This window comes from Podarcis tiliguerta (assembly GCF_965153285.1).
Source record: "Podarcis tiliguerta genome assembly, chromosome: 1".
Lineage (NCBI taxonomy): Eukaryota > Metazoa > Chordata > Lepidosauria > Squamata > Lacertidae > Podarcis > Podarcis tiliguerta.
Window position 1 is genome coordinate 20,149,505 of NC_139534.1, and position 11,062 is coordinate 20,160,566.

General features: G+C 47.4%; 1 protein-coding gene across 1 annotated transcript; it reads left to right on the plus strand.

The window, feature by feature from the left end:
• The first annotated feature begins 3,315 nt into the window (after nt 1-3,315).
• Nucleotides 3,316-6,298, plus strand: SP5 (Sp5 transcription factor). Its single transcript, XM_083442492.1, has 2 exons — nt 3,316-3,554; nt 4,251-6,298. The coding sequence occupies exons 1-2, from the start codon at nt 3,504-3,506 to the stop codon at nt 5,343-5,345; spliced, it is 1,146 nt and encodes a 381-aa protein (XP_083298618.1). The 5' UTR covers nt 3,316-3,503; the 3' UTR covers nt 5,346-6,298.
• Nucleotides 6,299-11,062: the final 4,764 nt, after the last annotated feature.

Genomic DNA, 11,062 nt, shown 5'->3' on the forward strand with positions numbered 1-11,062 from the left:
CTTCTCCAGAAGCCGTTCGAAGGACGCCCATTCATTCCATGATCATTCAGAAACATTGCATGAGGCTCTTTAATTTCAGGGTTGTGGGTTCGAGCCCCAGGTTGGGTCAAAATGGTTCCTGCATTGCAGAGGGTTGAATTTAGATGACCCTCGTTGTCCCTTCCAACTCTGCAATTCTATAATATAGCAGACCCTCCAAGTGTCCCTATTTTCCAAGGACAGTCATGGATTTACAGAAAGCTGCTGCAGTTTCTGATTTGACCCTGGAATGTCCCACTTTTTCATCGTCCCCATTTTCATCAGAGAATTGGTGGAGCGTATGGAGTTATGTGAAGGGACGCGGGTGGCACTGTGGTCTAAACCACAGAGCCTAGGGCTTGCTGATTGGAAGGTTGACAGTTTGAATCCCCGCGACGGGGTGAGCTCCCATTGCTCGCTCTCTGCTCCTGCCAACCTAGCAGTTCAAAAGCACATCAAAGCGCAAGTAGATAAATAGGTACCCCTGCAGTGGCAAGGTAAACGGTGTTTCTGTGCGCTGCTCTGGTTTCGCCAGAAGCGGCTTAGTCATGCTGGACACATGACCTGGAAAAACTGTCTGCAGACAAACATTCGCTCCCTCAGCCAGTAAAGTAAGATGAGCGCCACAACCCCAGAGTCATCTGTGACTGGACCTAACAGTCAGGAGCCCCTTTACCTTTATGGAGTAATGTGGCCCCAAAACCAAGGAGATCAGTAGCTATACAACCTTTAGAAGACACCTGAAGGCAACCTTGTACAGTGGTACCTCAGGTTAAGAACTTAATTCATTCTGGAGGTCCGTTCTTAAAGCTGAAACTGTTCTTAACCCAAAGCACCACTATAGCTAATGGGGCCTCCCGCTGCTGCCGCGCCGGAGCACGATTTCTGTTCTCATCCTGAAGCGAAGTTCTTAACCCAAGGTAATATTTCTGGGCTAGTGGAGTATGTAACCTGAAGCGTATGTAACCCAAGATACCACTGTATAGGGAAGTTTTTATACATCAGATGGGTGGTGTATAATTGAATAGGCTGTCCCTATTTTCACCAGAGAAATGTTGGAGGGTATGATATAGTGCGTATAACTTTTCAAATACTAATACTGTGTTGTCTGGTTGCTGGGCTTGTGGATAAAAGGCCTTTTTCTGCGCAGGAGGGCAGGCAGCATCGACCTCTCCCTTTCCTCTTCCCACGTCTGCCCGCATCTCCGGAGTATCGATTCCGATTAAGCAGTTACAAGTCACCAGGCAAGGATGGGCCGTGGCCGCCCCCGCTATGCGGTGGGTGCCTGCATTCGTCGTCAGGGAGGCGGAGGCCCGACGGAGTGGCTGGGTGGGGAGGGAGGGGGCTTCCCCTTCTCCCCGGGACTCCATATGGAGCCGTGGGAGAGGGGCTCGGCCCTTTAATCCCTTCAAAGGCACCGATGCGTTTGGAGGCCCTGCAAAACTCTTTGGAAGTCTTTGGAGAGGCCACGGGTTGTGTTTGTACGGGGAGGCCAGATAAAGATCTCTCTGTGCGGGGCGTTTTTTATTTTTTTAAAAAAAGGTTTCAGTGGCAACGCGAAGACAATGGCATCCAACCGGCTGCTGGGCGGGATCGGGTTACCTGTGGGGAAGTGGGAGAAAGGCCAGCTCGAGGGGGAGGCGCAGGGCCACGCGGACCCCCCACCACCGACCCACCCCTCCTGCCCTGGGAAGCCCGCCTTGGCACGTGGCCAAGCATCAGATGGATCTCCCCAGTCGAGGGATCTCCCTTGGGATCTCCCGAGGCCGGGTAGACCCAACAGCTCTCAAGCAGACGCCCAGGAAATTGCATACGACGGCCAAACTTTTGAAGCCCCCCCCTCCCCCCCCAAAAAAGCATTGGTGATTTTAAACTACTTCTCTCTCTCTGTGCGCCCGATCAGAAGCGTCAGGTTTTTAAGCGATCCAGGATCGAGTAGAGAAAAGGCAGCCCAAAATCACCACCAGGTTGCTTGTTCTGGGCTTCGTTTGCAGAGAGAGGTTGGAAAAGGCTTTGGAGCATCACTTCTTTCCTTGGCAAATATAAAGACAAGCGCGCTCAGGTTCTGAGAAACTGTTTGGAAGAAGGGGCTCCGAAGGGTTTGGCTGGGAATGGTTCGCAAGCTTGTGCGCTTCTGTTTGCAGCCTTAACATACCACCTACGAAGCGCAAGACCCAGTGCTTCCAATGCGTTTCAAATTGCGTTGCGTTTCAAGTCCCCCCCCCCCCGGGGTGTCCCAGGAGATGGTAAAGATAAGGAGCTGTAACTGAACGTGTTTCGGTTGAGGGTAGTATAAGAAACAGGTCTGTTAAAGTTTGGTCGGATTTCCTACTCTAAGAGCTGTTCAGAACTCAACTTATATTTTGGAGTTCTTGCAGACCACTAGAAACCACATCACCTGTATAGAAAATAGGAATTTCTCCCCCCCCCCCCCAAGGTATTCATTAAACCAAATTCATACCACTGGGGTGCGGGGCGGGGAGAGAAAGAAGAAAAAAACCAACACTTTTGGTATTGCACTCCCAGTTTTTAACAAGGGGAGAAATCATGCTGGTTGCAGCATAACAAAGCGTTGGCAAAGCCCCGATTCCAGAAGAGCAAAGGAACGGGCGCAAAATGATATATTTGCTGATTGTTCTTGTTCTCGTTTGTATTCTCCAGAAAATCAGGCCCCACAAAGTGTAAGAACCTTTCCTGTCGGGCTGCGAGTTGCCGACGCGCTCAAAAGTTATTTACAAATAAGTGAACTTTTAAGTCATTTGGTGACAATAAAACTATTGGCAAACGAGATACAGTAGTCGAACAGGGAAACCCGGGGCTGATGTAACTGAAGATTATGAAGAAGTATTGTCCCTTTTAGGGCTCTGCTACAAATCCTTAATCTTAATATACTTTTTCTTTTCTTTTTTGAGGGATGGGAAGCTGGGGGTTGGGCGGGGTTGAGATGCAATGTCTTGCACGTCGAGTGAGAGGGGTCTCCAGGCGGTAAAGGACCCTTTGATCAAGAAAATCCAATTATTTGTGTATATACATTTCCCACATAGTGATTACTTCATTAATTGTCCCGCCTTTATCTCCTCCCTTCCCATCCCCCCTAATAATCAGCTCTTTTATCCAGACCAACAAACACACCATAGGAGCTTTGTGGATTCAAAGGATTTGCTTTCGCTTCTGAAAGAGCCGCTATTCTTTGATGATTGGGTAGCGGCAAACTTCAAAGCCATAAATCTTCCTTCTGACTGGCTGGCGGCCCAGCAAAGTCCTTATCAAATTCTTGGAGGTGATCCTGGCGCAGGCAGACAGTCCGCGGAGATCGCGCTGAGCCGGGGCTGCCTGCCTAGTGGAGGGGGGTGCAGAAGGCGAGGAAATCTGAAAGTGGGTGGGTGGGAGAAGGAGGGAAACTGGGCAGCTTTCCGGCTTCCCCCTGGCGACTCCATGCCGCGGCGTCGCCCCCCTGGCCTCGCCTGGCCCCGGACGCGGTAGCCATGGCCGCCGTGGCCGTCCTTCGGAACGACTCTCTGCAAGCGTTTCTCCAGGTCAGTCGCCCCGTCGAGCCGGGAGGTGGAGGGGAGGAGAACGGGGTGCGTAAAAAGACCAAAACAACTGGGCGCATCTTTTTGCACATCCAGGCGCAAGGAGGCAGAGAGGAGGGAGGGAGGGAGGGAGGGAGGGAAAGCCTTTGATGGGGGACCCCCCAAAGTTGAAGGATCGCTGTGCGCCCCTTCTGGGGAAGTGAGCTGTAAGGGGCTACTAACCAAACCCGTTTGGGTTTATGATGCTGATGAAGTAGAAATGTTGAGAGGCTTCTGGGTTGGCGAAGAAACTTCTTGGTTTGGGAATACGCGCCTAGCGCTCGCTCGAGGGACTGGCTGCCCTGGAATCGGAGGGAAAAGTTTTCTCTCTCCGACTACAGCCAAGCCTCGCAAGGAGGGCGAAGCTGGAGGGGACGGGGGAAGGGCGAGGTCTGCTTCCTGGCTGCGGGAAGCTGCATCCCCGGGGTGGTACGGGTTTCAAAGGAAGTGGGGTCGCAGCCTTTGGAGGGGGGCTGATCGAGGCAGCCCGCCCCCTCTAAAGTTTCCTGGGAAACTTCCCCGCCCACGTGCTGGGCAAGCGATGCCGCTGCTGAACTTTGGGGGAGAGGCCGCTGGGGAGCCAGAAGGCGGCCGGTGCCCGTTTGTTGGTGGGCGGGCAGGAAGCTGGGCGACGGGCGACTAACGACGTGTCTCCCGCAGGACCGCACTCCGAGCGCCTCCCCCGACGTGGCCAAGCACTCGCCGCTGGCTTTACTGGCCGCCACCTGTAGCCGCATCGGGCAGCCCGGCGCATCGGGCCCGCCGTCGGACTTCCTGCAGGTGTCCTACGAGGCCAGCTTGGGCTCTCCGTCCAGGATCTTCCACCCGTGGAGCAGCGACATGCCGGCGCACTCGCCGGGCGGCCTGCCGCCGCCGCCCAGCCTGGGCCTCACCCCGCAGCCGCCCTTCGGCAGCGCCCACGAGCTGCCGCTGACGCCGCCGGCCGACCCGTCGTACCCCTACGAGTTCTCGCCCGTCAAGATGCTGCCGCCGCCGCCGCCCTCCATGGGCGCGCTGTCGTCCAGCTGCGCTCCGCCGCCCGCCGCCTACGTGCCCTACGCCGCCCAAGCGGCCCTGCCCCCGGGCTACTCCAACCTACTGGCCCCGCCGCCCGTGCCCCAGCTCTCGCCGGCGCCCGAGGACATCCCTTGGTGGAGCATCCAGCAGGCGGCGCCCGGCGCGGACGGCTGCGCGCACCGCTTCGCGGGAAACCTGCAGCGCGGCCTGGTCTTGGCGCCGTCGGAGCTGGCGCAGTACCAGACGCAGCTAGCCGCGCTGCTGCACCCCAAGGCGCCCCTGGCGGCCACGGCCAGGAGGTGCCGGCGCTGCCGCTGCCCCAACTGCCAGGCGGCGGCGGCTGGAGGAGGGGGAGGCCCCGACGGGGCGCCCTCCTCCGAGCCGGGCAAGAAGAAGCAGCACGTGTGCCACATCCCCGGCTGCGGGAAGGTGTACGGCAAGACGTCGCACCTCAAGGCGCACCTGCGCTGGCACACGGGCGAGCGGCCCTTCGTCTGCAACTGGCTCTTCTGCGGCAAGAGCTTCACGCGCTCCGACGAGCTGCAGAGGCACCTGCGGACTCACACCGGCGAGAAGCGCTTCGGCTGCGCCGAGTGCGGCAAGCGCTTCATGCGCAGCGACCACCTGGCCAAGCACGTCAAGACGCACCAGAACAAGCGCCTCAAGGCCGCCGCCGCCGCGCCGGGACACGGACACGCGTGTGCCACCGTCAAAAGGGAGGAGCCCAGGGACATGTGACAACCTGCGCCTGAGCTGCCCTCCCACGCCCGCTCCCTGGGTTAAAAGCTGGGCCACCAGGCGCCCTGGCCTGCGCCTGGCGTTCCCTCTCCAGATCCACCTTGCAGATCTTACAGGCCTGGGAGAGTCTGGGGAACTCCACTTTTGCAGAGGTTTCTGGGAGGAGGACTTGAACCCAGGACCCACCCTTGAAAGTCTGGGCGGCCTGGAAAGGGGGGGGGGACAAAAACACCTCCTTTGAACATAGCTGCCTGTATTCTGTGAGCTTGGAGCAGTTGTTGGTGCGTCATCCCATATCGGAATCGAGGCCAGTGTGACGCTGCTGCCTCCGGGATCCCAGGCCTCAGGGGACTAGATGCAGGATGTGACCCTTGCCTTGGGAGCAGAAGTGGTCAGATGAATCCTGGCTCTCATCTTAGCAAGATTTGGAACTGTGTGCTCTGGGGGTCAGAGATGTCCGTTTACGTCAACCCGCCTTGTGGATTTATTTGATTTCTACGTTTTTGCTCCTGGTACTCCCAGTTCCGGTCACCTGTGAGGATCCCCCCAAAGGATCAGGACTTACAGTGCCAACTGTTTGCAACAATTCCTCGGACTAGAGGGCATAACCTCAGACACACCCACACCCAAAATACCATTTCGGAAACATCTGGTCAAAGTGGGCTGGATTACGGTTTTAAATAAAAACAACTGCAGCGTTAGCCTGTCTGTGGAGGGCTTGGCTCCTTTCATTATTATAATTTTATGCCTTTCTTCGGGGGGAAAGGCCAGCCTTTTGTGTACAGCTTATTTAATAGCTTTGTTTGAATTTTAAAAATGTTTCCCCCCTCCCCCTCCTTGTTCTTGGCTCCATATGGGGGCTATAGCATGAGATGTGTCTGTAAAGCAACCTGCAGCTGCAGCGTGATAATAAATACATTAACTCTGGGGTCATATGGAGAAGACCCAACTGAGTTTGTTTCATTTGATCTTATTTGTTTCTGTTTTAAGGGGTTTTTCGGCCCAAACAAACAAATCCTCCTTTATTTGGTCAACACTCCCCAGAGTAATTTGTATCTCATCATTCGATTTTCCCAGCTTTTTCAACTGATCCCTCGCATTTCCCCATTGTGATCGGGGTGAAGGGTAGGGCTTGACTTCCTTGTGGCTCCATTCATTATTTCTGGAAGCTCTCACTGATCAGAGATTATAACATTCAAATAGAGCAGGAGAGGACGATGTCTGTTAATTGCATCTAGCAATAAAAGCAAGAGTTGCAGTATCCCGAAAAGGAGAAACATGCAAACTATGATCACAGTCGTTTCTTTAGAAAAAGTGTACACAAGGGCTGCAATCCTATATACACTTAACCTGAGAGTAAACTCCACTCAGTGGGGTTTACTTCTGAGTAGATGTGCATGGAATTTCTCTGTCTGTCTTGTTAAAACAAGACTTCTATGGGAACTATCAAACAAAAGGTTTTTTTTAGTATCTTTAACCTTCATTGAATTTGGTGGGACTTGGATTTCAGATAGAGAATGCTCAATAATGTTTACAACCTGCATATGACTACTGGATGTGTGCAAAAGAGCACATCAGCAGTTTGCCAAACACCTCTTTCATCAATTTCGTGTGTCTTTTAGGTTTCGCCTACTAATACCACTGTTCACATTTCATTGCTATACAGACAAACCATTCAATTCATTGGGGCATCTGAATAGATACATAGAGGATTGTTCTCTTGATGTCTTAGTGTGGTCCTTCAGAAACAAGCCCTTTTGGGTTCAGTGGGACTTAACTCCCAGATAAGTGTGTGATAAAGTATTGCAGCATCAACCTCTTTTAAAGGCTGCATGTTTTATTTCTGCATTCTAAACATTTATCAAAGAAGTGATGCTGTGAAATGTCTTAGCTCACTGGCAGAACTGAATTCTGTGTATTTGCAGAAATATAAATACTGTACAACACTAACATTCCATATTCTTGAAAAAAAATACTTTGTCAGCTACCTCTAAAATTAAGAATTTGCTGCAATTACATGCATACTCATTTATAACTGAGGTTTCTGAAACAATTATTTGCATCATTAACTTTATAGTTGATTTGTACTGTACTTTGGAAAGTTTTACTGATACAAACTTTAAAGTGAATCGTTTTAGGGTTGGACTGTTATTAGAAATTTCCACCTGAATTGGACCTATGTAACTGTAATTTAATATATGTTTTTAAATCTAAATTATGTGGTCACATTTTAAGGGTCGTTATGAAGCTGGATTGATGGTCTACCCCAAGTTATGAATTGGAAGCAGCAATCGATTCAAACAACTTATCAGAAATACTGTTGTCAAATCGAGTTTCTGGATTTGCATTTATTTGCAACTGCACATCTTAAAAATTGCATTCTATAGATCTAGTTAGTGATTATAACTTTTACAGATCTGCTTTCCGGGATTAATTATTAAGTAATTGAACCACAGCAACATAGTTTATGCACAACATGAGATTTAATAGGAAGTTGGAAATGCAATCTGTTTAAGCTTATGGAAGTTAACCTTGAAAAAAATGGGTGATCAAAAAATGGAATAGGCAAGAAAAATGCCTTCAGCTGAGCTGTTGGTGGGTGTCGCTCTGCTTGGAATTTAAGATTTCCCCCTTTCTAGTATGTACATCAGGTTAACTGGGTAATTTCAGATTATTTTATAGCATTGCCCTCCAAGGAATTATTGTTATCATCTCAGATGCAGGTGTATTTTAGATGAAGCAAGGTTGTGAGTCAGGTTTTTATTCAAACTCTTTTAAGAAATCCTTTTTTCTTTTGTGCAGAGTTTGATCTTTCCTTTTAGGGTGTAAAATACCAGTGTGCCAATCCTAAACAGGTCAGTGAGAGTGATTTTCAAGCAGACATGTTTGGATTATGTTATAAATAACAATTGATTTAATTAGAAATCGATTGGGAAAGCAGTAAACTGGATTCCTATTCCAATTACAAGTACTTGTATTTTTTTATGAAAGCAGACATAGAAAAGATAATGCATCACTTAAAGAGATAATGCAGTGTTTTTTGTAAATTAAAAAATAAAGAGTAGGAGAAATATGTGGACTAGAGGCCTCAATATTTCCGATTCTATAGTAGAAGATTAATTAGATTAGCTGTACTGTTGGACAGTTGCCCTTTTCAATCCAAGTATTTGATACAATTCTTTTGTGCCAAATCAAACAAAAATAAAATAGGTCAATTAGCTAGTACCATAGCTGTTCCTAATCTGACTGTACAGTAAAGGCTGGATTGCAATTGGATTAAAAATTTGGTTCGGTTTGATTTGTGATTGATTAACTGATCAATTTTCAAAGCTGATGGGGAACAGAACCATTTTTTTATATATAATATAGTCAAATTGTGATACTCAGTTTCTGTTCACTTGTCATAATTAGTTTATATGGATCTAAGGTAACAATTCTTAATGCATTCACTAGGGATTAGACCTCATTATTTCTGAGTAAACATGCATTGAATTCTGCAGTGCTGGAAATCACTCATTAGTGACATGATCCAGCCCAAAATGAACCACATTTAAAACTTTCTGTTTTTAACGAGGAAGTTTGAAGAACATACTTAAGCATTTAAGTATGGGCTTAGGTGTGTGAAGATGGATTGTACACCAATTTTTTAAAGTATACAGTACTATATGAATATAAAATATAAATTCTCCAGTTCTTGTACAACTGAATTGGGGGTTTTGGTAACTGGATTACATGCAAATTGTTGTCCTCTTTAGTTTATGATTAGAAACCAGGCAATGTAGTAAGATCTGTGTCAACAATGGGTTCCTCAAAAGGTGTACTGGTACACTTTAAAAAAATTCAGTTTACAGACTTGAAACCTGAACTAAACGGTACGTCTGAAAATGACATATATTTTGTAGTTACTTTCATACTGTATTCAGTCAAGTCTTTAATGGAACAACAAACAAAGTGTTGGGATTGTTTTATATGTCCTGATTATAATTGAAATCACTGTACAGACCTGGATTACACATCCACAAAAGTTGTAGATCACCTTCCAGCTAAAGACTTTTAGAAGTTCATTCCTATGCATGTTTATTCAGCTGTAAGTCCAATGAATACAATGGCCAGGTTTACACATACAGTAATGCTAAGCCATAGTTTATTAAACCATGGCTTATTAAACCATGACTTAGTGTTATGCATAAACCCAACCTAATTACAGTTTTATTAAGTATGGTTATAGGTCACACATAAAGCAAGGCTTGCAGTGGGCTTATAAAACTTGGTTAAAATTAACCATGGCCTAGTGTTAATGTGTGAACACAGACCACCTCCTTAATAGTGATTAAGGAGCCATCATCACCTAAGAGCTACAAAGATGCAAGTGAAAAGTGACTCTTCCTGGCTTGTGTTTTCTTTAAAGGGGGATGTTGCAATAAACCAAGGTTTACGTGATCATCTGCCATATGCCTAAATATATAACTATGGTTTGTTTAAAAATGACTAATGTTAAAACATGAGCTAGCCTCATGTGCAAACCAGGTGATAGAGACTTACTCCCTAGGAATCAAGCTTGGAACTGCATTCTCACTGAAACCAGTGTAAGAAGTTAGTCACAAGAAACTTAGAAATGATTCTTGGCAGTAGGATAATCACCACTATCTTTTGCAGGATCCAAGCCTGTAGTATACTTCAGATGCTTCATATCTCTCCATCCTCCCTTTTTATATACCACAGCAACACTGGTGCTGAATGTGTATACACTTTGTATTTTAGAACTGCAGTGAGTTTACAGCGTAGATCAATAAATACTCACCTTTGAAATGGGCACATTATTCCAAGGAGTTCAGTATTTCTGTTTTGGGCACAGCCCAGAAAAAGTTAAGACACACATTCCAGCAAATCTGGGTGGCTTGACTTCTAAGGCCTTCTAAATGTTGAGACTCAACTTCCATCAGTCCCTGCCACCATGGCCGATGGTTGGAGATGATGGAAGTTATAGTCAAGCAACGTCTGAAGGGCCAAAAGTTACCCACTCCCTTAGTAAATATTTAAGGCTACAACCCTAAGCCTTCTTACGGGAAAGTAAGTCCCACTTAATGTAATGATACTTATAAGTAAATACGGATAGGATAAGGCTGCCAAGTGGTATTGATTTCAGTAGTATTGGGGGTGTCTAACCTTGTTGGAACAAAAAGGGCCTGTACATATATTTACTGCTTGCTTTTATGGAATTGAAATTCAGATCTCCTAGCTGTCTTTTCTTGCTTGCAACTTGCTTCAAGGTGGGAAATGCAACCAACATCATTGCATATAGAACTGCTAGCTTCAGGGGAACAATCCAATTCTCAATTTGGCACACAGCAAAGGAAAGATGATAGAGAATCGAGCTAAAGAATGAAGCCGGCACTGAGATCTGCCAATCCATCAATATGAGCAATATGCATTGATAATATGAAATGTAACGCCATGTATTGAGACCATTCCAAAGGGAATCATGTTTCTGGTGTGACGTTGCCAAAGACAAGCAGGCCGCTAAATGATTCTATTATGTTGCTTTCATACTAGTAATCACCACAATATCAGCACCAGTAAATTCAGTATTTATTGGAATGATTCCTAAAATTGAATTAGGAGTGAAATCAATGTTTTGTGAAACCCTCAACCCAGGCTAAACAAGGCCTTTTGTCTTTGCACCCCATCTTTCTCTCTGCTTGCTAACTACTTTTTAG